Consider the following 14982-nt stretch of genomic DNA (forward strand, 5'->3'; position numbering starts at 1 on the left):
GCAAATGGATCTCAACTTCACTGACCCTTCTTTACAACTGCATTGCAAAAAATAGTATTTTTGTCTTGTTTTCCAATACAAACATTCTTAACTCAAGATACATTTACCTTGAGAAGCAAAACAAAACAAGTCTTGCATTATGAAAACTATATCAAAACAAAGTGAGTTTTTGCTTAAAGAAACCAATTGCCAGCTTGTTTAAGGATGTTAAAGAATAATACGTTAAAAGGTGCATATTGTAACAAATCTACCTTGGGACTTTTAACTTTTAGGACTTTTAACTGGAAAACAACTCAAAAGTACAAATTAGTTAAACTTGTATATGTATTATTTAAAAAGAATCACAGTGAGCCCTGTAGTTTTTCATGCACTTAAAATCAACATGAAACTTATAATGTGTAAAACATAAATACAGCAGAACCTGCCTGTTTCTTTATTAAGCCAATCAGAACAAAACATTTATGTAGTTTATCAATGTTTCAGCCAATCAACAGCCAGGTGTCACAAAATGCTCTCAAAGAAGAAGATCTAACTGCAGTTCACATTGTGGCAGAAGCAGAAATCATGCAAAAAGTAATTCACAAAAAATAACCCGCAAAAACAGAGAACAGAAAACAATAATCCAACAACAAAACACATAGAGAACAGGGTATATATATCAGGATGAGGTAACAAGGTAAATGACACACAGCTGAAGGTAATGGAACAATTCTAAAGAAATGGGTGATGGGAACTGAAGTCCCCCAGAAAAAAACAAAAGTCAAGAAGAGTAGTGGCTGACACATCAATGTCCTGGAGCCGGTTGCACCAGCTGGACAGACACCCGGGTGTAAGACTAGGCTAGACGTACTCGATAGTCAGCTAGAAAACAAAAAAAAATAAATATAGAAAGAAGCATTGTATTACATTCATTATATTTTACTTAACCTGTCGCCTTAATTTTTAGTGTTAGTCTGAAGAAATATGTCATGGAAATGTGCAGATGCAAAAAACCGCAGACTTGTTTGGAAATATTTAGTTAATGAAATACTTTCGCAGTGGCTTCATTTGTTGTGATGTCTTGAGCAATTCAGTTTTATATTAGAAATTGTAGGCATTGCAGCATGGGTGTTGTCTCAGCTATCACTGTGGGAGAATGAGTTGGCGTGGATGCGCATTGTCTACACCGGGCATAGTTGCGCCTGATCGTAGTTTCAGCTGGTGCAACAGGTGTTGGACGTTGCAAAGCCCAGCGTAGGGCTTACACCCAGCTTTTTTACGTCTAGCTGGTGCAACCGGCCCCTGTACTGTAAATGAACACACAAACCATTAGTGTACTTGGAAAGTGTTTTAAATTTTAACTTTAATTTAAATTAAAGTTGCTGCTTTGATTATGTAATTTTGGAGCGTATAGAAAGAACTACTAAGCATGTTTTGCAACACAGAGAATAAAAAAACTGCCTCAAAACAACTTTACTTACGTTTGCATTTCATGTATAAACACTTGGAAGGAAAGGATCAGCTAAAATGATCATTCAGTCATCGTTTACTCACCTTCATGTTGGTCCAAACCCACGTGAAGGTGAGTAAAGACCCACAAACCCAAATATGATTTTCTTTCTTACGAGGTGCAAGAGACAAATTTAAAAATTGAAATAGAAATAGAAAGAATCAGTGTTTATCCATATTATTGTTCAAGGCAATAATGTAAAACACACTTTAGACAAACACTGAGTGATCAGGTCACATGCTGCTCATTGCTTACTTAATAGTTTACATTTTCTTTCATGAGGTTTTAAAGACAAATGGATACTGTAGAGCAGATTCATTTAAACGAATAGTTCATCCAAAAATAAAAATTTGCTAAAAATGTGCTCACCCTCAGGCCATCCAAGATTAGGATTGTTTCCTCATTAGATTTGTAGAAATGTCACTCCATCACTGTCTCACCAGTGGATCTGCAGTGAATGGGTGCCGTCAGAATGACAGTCCAAACAGCTGATAAAAACATCACAATAATCCACAAGTAATCCACACCACTCCAGTCCATCAGTTAACATCTTGAGGAGACAAAAGCATCTTGAGAATGTCAAAAAGCCAGTGATACATTTGTTTAGCACTGTTTTGGACTGTTTTGCTTTGCTTGTAAATGGCGCTTGATCTGTGCAGATTTCTCTCCTGATTCAGACCAGACCAGATCAGATCAGATTATGGATTCATATTTTAAATGAATCGTGAATGAAAATGAAAAGCGGCTAAAGGTGATGAGTTTTGGAGAGAGTCTCGAAGGGTTTGAGCATGGATTGGTTGGAGTTAGGGTTTTATGATAGTTTTCCTACCACACCCACCTTTGGGTGAATTGGCCAATACAAAGCTTGGATTTTTGAGCAGGAGAACTTCTCTTTGTCTCCATTTATTGGCCATTTGCATGTTTATTGCTGGTCTGGGGAATTGATGCAGTTTTACCCAAAATATAGTACAAACAGTATGATGCATTTTCTAATTACATGGTGTACACCATTGTTTGAGGCCATGTCTGTAATTTATATGAAAATGTCAAAAGGCTAAAAGGGTCCCTACAACATAAAGCCTAAACGATCATCAATGATCCTAAGCAGATGGTACAACATTCAGAACAAAAATTTGCAGATAATGTCACGCCCTTGTCATGTTTGTGTCTTTCTTTCTTCAATCGTAAAGAAATTATGTTTTTTGAGGTAAACATTTCAGCATTTTTCTTCATATAATGGACTGATATGGTGCCCCGATTTTGAACTTCCAAAATGCAGTTTAAATGCGGCTTCAAACGATCCCAAATGCAGTTGTAAACGACCCCAACCAAGGAAGAATGGTCTCATCTATTGAAACGATCGGTTATTTTCATAAAAAGTAATATAATTTATATACTTTTTAAAGTCAAACGCTCATCTTGTCTTGCTCTGCTCAAACTCTGTTTTTGTTCCGGTTCATGACAGTTAGAGTATGTCGAAAAACTCCCATCTCATGTTCTCAATCTCTTTGATCTCATTCAAAGTAGGCAGAGATCAAACAGTACTCTATATGGGTATTAGGCAAGGCAAGGCAAGTTTATTTATATAGCACATTTCATACGCAAAGGTAATTCAAAGTACTTTACATAAAAGGAAGTTGAACAGTCATAATAAAAACAAAATTCACAAAAAAGGAAGTAGAATAATCATAAAAACAATAATCACAATATATCAACATATCAATATAACAATATATCAATATTTCATAATATATTAAGAAATATATCAACAATTACGATGTGTGTACGAGCATATCTGTGTATGTGCTTGGTTGCCTTATCATACGGGTGCACCGGTGTGTCCGAGACCTAGTTCTTGTTTTGTGTGTCCGTGATGTGCACATAAGAACAGGAAATTACAAGTGAAAGGAAGTCAAAAGTAAAGCTTACGAAATAAAAAAAATGTGTATATATATTAAAATTTGTATATATACCAACAAATGAACGTCGAACGAGTAGAACCTGATAAATATCAATAAACTGATCAAATATAGTTGGATTTTCTCAAAGACAAGTGCTTATAGTTTTAAGAACATGAGCTAATTTGTTTAATCTTCAAAACGTCTAAAATAAGATTGAATAGAAATAAAACAATTATTGCCTAGGAACAGCAGCAGCCAAAATGCACCAGCGATCATTTCTGGAAGTGGTTAGTGATATCCGCAGAACAAACTTTAGCTAAAGAATCAGTGTTTATTCATATTATTATTCCGATCAGTGATCAAGACAACAATGCAGAACTAAATGATATTAAAGTCAATGACTTGCACGTAAACACACTCTAGACAAACGCTGACTGATCAGATCAAATGCTGCTCACTGAAACTTTCATGGGGATTTAAAGATAAATAGATACTGTAAAGCAGAAATTGGACCTTTAAACAAAAAAACTGTGTGAATATGATTTTAATTTTCAAAAGAATATTTCTGCACTATAAAGAAACTTTTACGCAATGGAAAGATTCCAAGGATGTTTATGGAAACATAAATGCCAGTAAAGAACCTTTATTTAAAAGATTGTATAAACATGCCCTCAGAAAGGTAACAAAAGTTTATAGTTAACAGGGTTGTCAGTATTACACTTAAATTTAATGTAGTGTTGAGTTCACTGAAGTGCATGAACAGATAAGACAATTACTCTAAATGCAGTGTCAGACGCTGTAGATCAAAACGTCTGCCACATGCATTAATGTAATCAAAAAACAGGATTTAATTCTGATATTTGGCACAAAAATAAAATAATAAGCGAGATGATCCAGTCAACCTTGGCTTTTTTTCAGGGTCCTGATCCATCCTGTTATCATGTTATTTTGTGATAATGACTGAATTTGCATTATCACTTACATGACATGTTAGCTCATAGCATTTGATCAATTATTATAATGCATCTGATCTTCTGGCTGTTCTTGCTGTCGTCCTCTATCACCTGAAAGAAAAAACAAATTCAGTCGCTCTGCACTATGACGATCTGAGTGTTTGATTGCGATCACATCACCTTAATCACAGCATAACATGCGCGCGTTATTGAGAGCGGTGTCATCTCCCATTCCCTGTGGCTCTTCTATCTGTGTCCTGATGCCACAAATTCCTTTTCCTTCACATGTTAAGCTCCAGCTGCCCCAGTTACCCCAGGCTGTGCCATCACCCTCCAGCACGGACCCTCCACTGCATTTGAATCTGAAAAAAGGTTTATAAAGAAAAAGTATATTATTAGCACGTGTGCTCCTAACTTAAAAAAATTAGGAGCACAGTCAAAATTTCAGGAGCTGCTTCTGAAAAAAATCTGATCAAAAAGTATAGCCTTCTCATTACGAGGTAATATTTGACTCCTGAATGTGATTTACAGGGGAGTTTTGTTTTTACTTTTGTAATGGCATTTTTCTAACTTTATTAAAAGTATGTCATCTTTTATGTCAGATTTTTAAAAAAATATATTTTTAAGCTTTTATAAATTTTTAATTTAAACAACAGAATAAGAACAAGTATAATATGAATAAGTTACCAATCAAATTAAATCAGTATTAACAAAATTTGTACTACAGAGGTGGCACAGAAGTACCCAAAAGTTGTATTTTCAGATGTTTAATGAGGCTTAGAGGTGGTATGAGTGCAGTCAAATCATGTTGAGATTAATGTTTTAAATATAAAATTTTGAATACAGAAATATTAAATGATTTAAATAACTAAAAAGGTAATTTAAAAATGAAACTAAAACTGCCAGTAGGTGGCAGCAAGTCACTGATTGAATTACTGAATCATTCATTTGATTCGTTCGAACTAGAGGTCGACTGATGTATCGTTTTGCCGATTAATCGGCACCGATAGTAGATTGCCGGAACTATCGGTTATCGGCAAAAATCCATGCAAATTTTTTTTTTCCGGGTTTGGTCCATGGCTGGAGCGGCTGAGAAGGTCGTCATTTTACAGCAAAGTCCCTATAGTCTTTGTTATACAGCACGAGAGCGGCCTCTAGTGGCGGAAATCACTGACGGCACGTGCCGTTTGTTTAGACACGTGACACTGCGCTGCACAGAGTGGGACACCTCAAAGGCGGATTTAAAACATTGACAATAAAACGGTGTGTACAGTATACTGTAGTGCATGTTTTCATGTCATTACTAAGCGATGAATTTGTTGACTTGATGCTGCATTATTGGAGAAAGGACAGCAGTATACTTTGGCAGCAGTATACGGTTTGGTGATCAAATAAAGTCTTGTAGACGCCGCTTGAATTAAACGCGACGCGTCCACTGTGTGTGATACCCGATAGCTGCGAGTTCTTCTAGATGCGGCGCTGCACTTTTGCCCGTTGTGTGACTAACATATTTTTATATTTTGATTAGATAACCACAAATGTTCTAGAATAGAAGCAGTTAAATAGTGAAAGTACACAATATCCATATGTGTGCAATTTCAATACTGTGGCCTTTGTATAGATATTTAAAGATGGCCATCTTTAGCTTGATTGTTGATGTAATGGTAACAATTTACAATTAGAGTCCATTTGTAACATTAAGATTGATAAAAGCTGTAAAATAGAGATATTGTTCATTGTTAAGAGTGTGTTTATTTCAGCATTTACTGATATATTTTAAACATTTTAGTTGCTTTTGTTAAGATTAATGAAAAATGAACTAACTGTAGTGATCAATATATAATTAATATTAATATTTTTATTCATTTACAAAGTAGGGTTCAGTAGGCTACTTTTTTTTAAATAGTAGAGCACTATTTATTTATTTTTATTCAGTATCCATTCTGTCGATTAATCGGTATCGGCCAGTGTGGTCCAACCTAGGTATCGGTATTGGTAAAATCCAGTATCGGTTGACCTCTAGTTCGAACAGCTGATTCGTTCAGGAATAAAGCAAGTGACTCTCTTTATGAATAGAAAATTGAATCATTGATTCACTAGATTCATTTAAAAACGCACATTCATTCATAAACGAAACACCGCTGTGTTTGAATGGAGATGCGCAGCGGCTCAGTTGTGACTTGTTTCAAACTATTTTTGACAACGAAATAAGCAAAATCAGGCAATAGTGTTATAGTCAGACAATGTCAGTCACTTAATATGAACTTCTTGTTTATTGAACTGTTGTATTAAATCAATATCTCATTTACAAACTCCCTCAAAAATTAAAAGCTGTCACTCATCTCAGTTCATCGCAATCTCACAAAGTTCCATTATAATCAATGAAGCTCTTTACACTGCACAATCAATCTTTTATTTACACTTTGTTTATAAAAGGATTGGTGAGATATGTCTGTGATACATTACTCAATGTTGCAAAAACATGGAAAAACCTTTTAAGCTCCCCTCAGCGCAAGCACAAATATGCTGATCACGTCACTGGTGCTGCTAAATATTTTTTCATAGTCGCACAAAGTAGTTTTCAGTCGCAGGTTGTTTTTGCTCAAGTTCGCTGATGAAAATAGTTTCAATCAAAGCCACAGAACTGTATCTCCGAGCAACACGCAGCAGTGTTTTGTTACTGATTGAATCACGTTTTTGAATTAATCAAGTGAGTCAATGATTCAGTAACCCAGTCATAAAGAGCCACTTGCCTCGTTTCTGAATGAATCAGCCGAATGAATCAGTTAAATGATTAAAACCATCATTTGCCATCATCTACTGGTGTTTTGATGTAAATTTTAAAGTTTTGCATTTTCCCCAACATTTTCAACTTGCGTGTTACAAAATATTTAAAACATCTTATAAAGTTAGTTATGCATTTGAAATGTTGTGGTGTAAATGCATTTATGGCACCTCAGTGTGTAAATACGTCTAATGCCACTTCAGATGCAGCTTGTGTGTTTCCTGCAGTGGAAAGATGGAGATTGTTGATAGTATGCACACTCTAATGTGAACTTTAAAATGATCAAAAATAAATTACTCCACTGCACACAAAGAGAAGTATGAACACCAATGACGACAGAGTTGCACTGTCCAAAAAGTATTTTTTACTTAAAGCAAATGTTGTCTTTTCCCTTAATTTTGTTGTCAGAGTGCACCAGAACGTTTCATTTACATGTTCAATTCTCAAACATTTGCCTACAGACCCCCTGCAAGGTTTATATTCTTAAACCGTGAAGACTGCCTTTTAAAGTAAATGACTCACCTGATGTTGTTTGCGGCCGTGTCGTCTTCAATTCCTTGGGAAGCTTCGACTCTCAGCTGAAAAGCAGTCAGCAATCCAGAACGACACCATTTGATTTTTGTCCACTCACCCCAGCTGAAGAAAAAACACAAGTTTACTACTGAAAATTCAAGATTCAATTTATTTGTCTACTGTAGCTTATGAAGACACTGCTTCTAAACCTTAAAGTAAGAATTCATAATAACTACTCTTTAGACTGAGCCCGTTACCTTCCTACTTCTGACTGAACTGAGGCGTAGTTCTCATATGAGTTTGATAAGCCTTTGGACGGATCGACGCAGTGAAGGCGAATCCCGTTGAGTGCAGTGTTATCATCCCAAAAACCATAGGAAAGTTCTTCCAGCTTTGCAAAACAAAACAAAACTCCTAAATTTGAAAGAGCTACAATGACTCATTTAAAAGGTAACTGTAACCATCCCGTAACATTCATCTTCATGTCCTTTAGTATTAGGCTGGTGCAGTTCCCTGGAGATACATAAAATTAAATGACTAGCGAGTAATGATCAGTCACCAGCTCACGTTTAACCACTAAGCCACTCCATATTACTAGAATGGATTCAGTGCCAGACTTACCTTTAGACTGAATCCTGCGGCGTATGTTCCATTCGGACAGACGTCTTTAAACCCCCACGACCCCCAGTTTGTTGGATAGAACATAACCAGCCACCATCTGTTTTTTCTGCTGATTTCTGGATCAGAATGCATTATATATGTCTGAATACTCACATGCAGTCCTATAATGACTAACAGTAAAGAAATGAAGCGACGCATTGCTGCGGCTCTGGCCTGATCGCTAAAAAAACACTGATGAAATTAATTCTGTTTGATTTCTACACCAAAATCTGATCCAGGGTCAGTAAAACTGCTTAAATGAACAATTCAAATCCAGAACAACTGCAGTCTGTCCACAGAATTTCTTTCAGAAAACATTTATACGGTTTATCAATATTGTGATTTCCTGGTTCTAGCCAATCAGCAGCCAGGACCACGGGTTAATGACCATTACGTGACTGAAAACACAAAAAAACAAACACTGATCCAGCAGAATCTCCAGTGTCCCTGAAAATTGTTTTTCTTGGCAAAATGGCTATAAAATGTTGAGTTGCTTGTTTGATTTTGCATTTGCCCACAGGTTTATTGCATTTAGATTTTCTCAAGTAAATTGTAAGAAAGTAAATTGAGTGATTGCAAGAAGGAAGTAATCTACTAAAAACGATCATTGTGATGCCATTTAATCAGCCTCATAACCTGTATGACTGTCTTTCTTCTGAGAGGCATGAGAATTGAAGTATCATAAAAGTATATTCATGCATACTGTAAAACAAATCAATTAACCTAACTTTAAAATGCATGCAAACTGATTGCCTGTCAAGTAAAAAATGTTTTAGTTGCAAAAACTAATTCATTTTCAATTGAATACACTAGGTGTATAATCCAAACAACTCATTATTTCAGTTGAAGTAACTAATGTAACATTTACTGCACCTTGGAATTCCTTAAAAAATTTGTTTAAGTGCTTGAATTGTCTAGTTAGTAACAGCACACGTGTACATACTAATATGTGACCCTGGACCACAAAACCAGTCTTAAGTCGCTGGGGTATATTTGTAGCAATAGCCAAAAATACACTGTATGGGTCAAAATTATTGATTTTTCTTTTATGCCAAAAATCATTAGGAAATTAAGTAAAGATCATGTTCCATGGAGATATTTAGTAAAATTCCTACTGTAAATATATCCAAACTTAATTTTTGATTACTAATATGCAATTCCATATATTCAAATAGTTGTATCTCAGCCAAATATTGTCCTATCCTAACACACCATACATCAACAGAAAGCTTATTTATTCAGCTTTCAGGTGATGTATAAATCTCAATTTCGAAAAATTGACCCTTATGACTGGTTTTGTGGTCAAGGGTCACATATAACCAACAGGACAACCACTGCATCAGTTATTGCTGTTAAATTAAGCAGTACATAGTTTTAGTGTTTGTAGTGGATCCTTCCTCGACCTAACCATTGGCTCTACTCTTCAGCACAATGGTAACCTCCCCAAAAAAATCAGACATAACAGAAAGCCTTTTAAAACCAAACATAAGAGAAGATTAAACACTAACAGATCTCCCCTGTAATATATTAAACTAAAAATAACACTTTAAAGGGGTCATCGGATGCCCATTTTCCACAAGTTGATATGATTCTTTAGGGTCTTAATGAAAAGTCTATAATATACTTTGATTAAAAATTCTCAATGGTTTTGTAAAACAACACCCTTTTTACCTTGTCAAAATCAGCTCTGCAAAAATCATCTCATTCTAAGGGGTTGTTCCTTTAAATGCAAATGAGCTCTGCTTGCCCCGCCCCTCTCTTCTGTCTGTGGAGTGACGATCTTGTTTACTTTAGCCGCTAAACTTTCTAACTACCACGTTATAAGGAAAGGCGATCGCAAAGATTCATGAAAAAACCCTTATACTCACTTTTGCTGTAAGTGAAGCTGGATCACGAATGATTATAGACGGATATATGTAGATCGGGAGCCGCATTCCCTTCAAAAACAAATGTAATGTAACTAAAAAGTGTTAGGACATTTATTAGGTTTTCCAGTGCAGCTTGACTGCTGCATAAGTCTGAAGTCATATGATGATCTGCGTGAGGAAAGAAATAGGCCCACAGAACAAACTGGGTCAGCTATCAGCAACATGATAGTGGCATGTTAATCATGCTAGAAACATGTTAGCAAAATGCTAATCATGTTAAAAATGTGCTAGCAACTTACTAGTAACTTGCTAATCATGCTAACAACATGCTAATAACTTGCTAATCATGCTAGAAACATGGTAAAACATGCTAACAACACGCTAATCATGTTAAAAACATGCCAACAACATGCTAGTGACATGTTAATCATGTTAAAAACATGCTAGCAACTTGTTAGTAACTTGCTAATCATGTTAGAAACACGTTAACAAAATGCGAATCTTGCTAGAAACATGTTAGCAATGGGCTAATCATGCTAGAAACATGTTAGCAACATGTTAGTAACAGGTTAATGAGTTTAGAAACATGTTAACAACATGCTAATCATGTTAGAAACATGTTAGCAACATGTTAGTAACAGGTTACTGAGTTTAGGAACATGTTAACAACGTGATAATCATGTTAGAAACATGTTAGCAACATGTTAGTAACTTATTAATCATGCTAGAAACATGTTAATCATGCTAGCAACATGCTAGTAACATGTTAGTAACTTGCTAGTAACTTGCTAATTATGCTAGAAACATGTTAGGAACAGACTAATCATGTTAAAAACATGTTAGAAACACCACGTTAATGATGCTAGCAACATGCTAATCATGCTAATAACACGCTAAGCATTCTAGTAACCCGCTGGTCACATGCTAATCATGTTATAAACATGCTAGCAACATGCTAAAAACATTCTATCTATCTATCTGACAGCCTGTATTGCCTTCAAAACATTCAAGCTTCAAGCTTTAAAACTTCAAAGTATTTCAGACTGAAAACCCTCAAACTTTTAAAACTTTTACAAATGTTTTAAAAACTTTTGAACTTTTTCAAACTTTCTGATCAGGCTTTCTCAAGCCAACTTAAAGTTTGTCTTGATGAACTTTATCTAGTTTACATCGTTGTTCCAGTCAGTGATCAAGAAACAATGCAAAACTAAATCACTAAATACGTTTGGATATTGAAGTCAATGACCTGCATGTAAGCACACTTTAGACAAACACTGAGCGATCGGGTCAAGCGCTGCTCATTGCCGGTAAAAGCATGTGCCCTTTGAAACAGATTTACCTTTTGTTTTTTTTGTTTTTTTTATCTTTCACAAAATTTTAAAGAAAAATAGAAGATGGGACCTTTAAGAAGGTCATGAACTGCATTTTTAATTATTTTATAATGTTCTCTGAGGTTCACTTATTATGTTAGTGTGAGATTTTACATAAAAAATCATCATGTAGAAGTAATATGTTATTTTGTATCCTGTTTCTGCGCCTCTTTGCAGAACGGGTCGCGTTCAAGACTCGCAAGTAAACGCCCACTGCTATGATTGGCTAAGAGTTTCGCTTATTAAAATAACAGATGGATGCTGCTGTGACATACTCTGAAAAGTCTTTAATACTGCTTGGGCAACCAGTCAACCTCCTTGTCCTGTTAAGATTTATTTTGTGATAATGACCAGCTGACTGTGCATTATCACTTACAACATTGTGATATGACATGTTTCCTGTTAGCTCGTAGTATTTGATTAATTATTACAATCCATCTGATCTTCTTGCTGTTCTTGTTGTCCTCCTCTTACACCTAAAAGAAAAATCAAACTTAGTTGCTCTGCAGGGCATGACAATCCGAGTGTTTGATTGTGATCGCATCACCTTAATCGCAGCAGAACATGCGTGCATCATTGAGAGCGGTGTCGTCTCCAATTCCCTGTGACTCTTCTATCAGTGTCCTGATACCACACATCCCTCTTCCCTTACACAGTGGGCTCCAATCGCCCCACTCGCCCCTGTCTGTGCCGTCACCCAGCAGCAAAGTCCCTTCACTGCAGTTGAATCTGAAAAATGTGACAATATTATTATAAACATGCAGCTTTGGTTTCCCTTACCAAAAAGTAGTATACTTCAAGTTTATTTTATTAAGTATACTTAAGTAAAATTCAAGTATATTTTTAAGTATACTTTATGTAGTAAGTATACAAATATCAGTGTACTAGTAGTATACTTGTAAGTGTACTCAATACTCCTTGGGACTAAATTGGCCCACTTTCTAGTATATAAAAGTATATTTTTAAGTGTACTCCAAGTATAACAGTAGTATACTTTGAGTACACAACTATGTCTAAGTTTTTAGTTTGTACTGGAGTTACACTAAAAATGTGAACTTATAGGTACACTGTAAAAAATAAAAAACACAATTTGTTGAGTCAGCTTAAAATAATTTGTTACCCTGCTGCCTTAAAATTATAAGTTTATTCAACTTGAAATGTTAAGTTGTACTAAGTAACAACTTTTCTTTAAGTGAACTTTACATCATACTTTAAGTATACTACTATGTCCCAATTTAGGTATTATTTTTGCATATATTTTGTTGTATGAATATCTGAACATATGAAACATCAAAAGAAAGAACAGGGCATCTGTTGTAAACAAAAACATTTTATTCTATCTTCATATCTCCATTTGAATGTGGGTAAGGTTCATAAATAAAAAATAAATAAACAAACAATATTTTGAACAAAACGCTGAAAAAAGACAGAACTAGATTCAGAATGATAATCAAAACATAGATGGAGTTGATCAACGCCCCAAACTTTGAGAGTCATCATTACCTCTTCATGGGTCGACATTTTATTCCATAACGTTACAGTTTTGATGATTTTTTTTGTCTGATGATTGTGTTAGATTACATGTGGAAGCATCTGTTGTTTCAGTTTCTTCTTCACTTGTGTTTTGGAAATTCTGAACAGAAGACAGTGTAATAGCGCCCCCTACCGTATAACAGTGAAAACATGGATTCTCTAAGCTTAGTACAGTATAGCTTAAATATATTTAGACTTTTTCTAAATACAAGTCAACTATACTTAAATGTCATTTTAAGTATATCTCTGAGAAGTACATAAAGCACATTTAGTACTTGAAAAGTAGACTGAAAGTATACTTTCCTATTTTTAGTTATTTTTAGTATACTAATAGCACACTTGAATAACCTTCTTTTTGCGTAAGGGTTGCTACAAAGCCCCTCCCTCCAAAAAGCGCAGAGCGCTCTGATTGGGCAGTTGACCCAGTGCATTGTGATTGGCCAAACAAATCAAGTGTGTGTTGATGCCCCTTACTGTAATTTGCAAAAGTGTGTATGTTCCTGGACGAAAACAATGAAAGCGTTCAATGAAAGAGTTCTGTGAGTGGACATTATGCTTTATAACTTTACATACCTTTTTTCATGCTCAGACAGCAATGTGAGAAATAGCATGATAGGTCCTTGTTAATTAAACAGCTTGTTGAGGGAAAAACCCTTAATGACTCAGCAACTTTAAAACAGCCTAATTTACTCACCTGATGTTGTTTGCGGCCGTGTCGTCTTCAAATCCTTGGTAAGATTCGACTCTTAGCTGAAAAGCAGTCAAGAATCCAGAAGGACACCATTTGGTTTCTGTCCACTCACCCCAGCTGGAGAAAATCACAATTTATGATTATTTCAAAGGTTTATTGAAGACAATTAAGAATTGTATTGAATAAATCAATTATTTTCAAGAAAACCCTTGGCTTATTTATCCAGCTCCTAATCTTTAATGTATGAATTCTTCAAAACAAACCTGCTCTACCTAGTTTTACTACCTTACATTACCTTCCTATGGCGGAGTGAATGGCACTGCCTTCCTCATCATATAAGTTTGAGTCTTTAAAAAGACTGACGCAGTGAAGACGAATCCCATTGAGCGCTGTGTTATCCCAAAAACCAAAGGAAAGTTTCTCCACCTCAAAAAAATAAGGAAAAAACATTAAGGCAATCCACTGGGAACTGAGTTAACCAATCATGGCAGGTGCATTGAAAATGACTGAAAAATGATTTTCTTCCTCTGTATTTTTGTCTTGTTTTCCAGTACAAATCTAAACATGCTTAAATCAAGATACATTTACTTGAGTTGCAAAATGATCTGAATGAGTATTATGAAAAATATATCAAAATTAAGTGTGTTTGCTTAAAGAAAACCATTGCTAACTTGTTTAAGGATGTTGAATAATAATACATAAAAATAGTAAATCTACCTTGTTAAATACACTGCAAAAATGCTTTTCTTACTTCAATTTAATATCTTTTTTTTCCAGCCAAACTATCTAAAAATTCTTAAGTCAAGAAGAATTTTCCTGACAAGTAAAAATTATTGTCTTGTTTTCAGAAAAAAGAAGTCAAAAAGTGAGTTTTTGCTTAGAACAAGCAAAATAATCTTATTACAAGCAGAAAACAAGACTATTTTGCTCACCACATTGGCAGATTCGTTTGCTTGTTTCAAGCAAAACCCTACTTAATTTTGACTTTTTTTTTTCTGAAAACAAGACTATCAGTTTTACTTGTCTGGAAAATCCTTCTTGATTTCAAATTTTTTAGATATTTTGTCTGGAAACAAAAAAAGTCTAGTTGTAAAAAATCTAAGAAAATCATTTTTTGCAATGCAGATTAAATTAAAGATGTTAAATAATAAAAATAAATAAAAATAATAATACATGCTGTAGTAAATCTACCCTGTGTACTAAGACAAAGGTACAAGTT

At 34.9% G+C, this 14982-nt stretch overlaps 2 protein-coding genes across 3 annotated transcripts in view; both read right to left on the reverse strand.

Annotated features, from left to right (window-relative positions):
- Nucleotides 1-3042: 3042 nt before the first annotated feature.
- On the reverse strand, nt 3043-11499 carry LOC127152328 (vitelline membrane outer layer protein 1-like). Its single transcript, XM_051092932.1, has 5 exons — nt 8263-11499; nt 7899-8032; nt 7651-7764; nt 4524-4705; nt 3043-4454 (listed from the first exon to the last, which is right to left on the reverse strand). Exons 1-4 carry the CDS (start codon nt 8458-8460, stop codon nt 4525-4527), a joined length of 627 nt encoding a protein of 208 aa, XP_050948889.1. The 5' UTR covers nt 8461-11499; the 3' UTR covers nt 3043-4454; nt 4524.
- Nucleotides 11500-11806: 307 nt separating this feature from the next.
- LOC127152318 (vitelline membrane outer layer protein 1-like) overlaps nt 11807-14982 on the reverse strand; it is a 33127-nt gene continuing 29951 nt past the window's right edge. For both annotated transcript variants that reach the window (XM_051092917.1, XM_051092916.1), the window contains exons 2-5: nt 14059-14189; nt 13767-13880; nt 12087-12268; nt 11807-12015 (exon numbers count right to left, since the gene is read on the reverse strand). In XM_051092917.1, coding sequence (XP_050948874.1) covers nt 12088-12268; nt 13767-13880; nt 14059-14189 — 426 coding nt within the window. In that variant the 3' untranslated portion in view covers nt 11807-12015; nt 12087. The remainder of the gene's footprint in view (nt 12016-12086; nt 12269-13766; nt 13881-14058; nt 14190-14982) is intronic.

This window comes from Labeo rohita, chromosome 21, assembly GCF_022985175.1.
Source record: "Labeo rohita strain BAU-BD-2019 chromosome 21, IGBB_LRoh.1.0, whole genome shotgun sequence".
Classification (NCBI taxonomy): domain Eukaryota; kingdom Metazoa; phylum Chordata; class Actinopteri; order Cypriniformes; family Cyprinidae; genus Labeo; species Labeo rohita.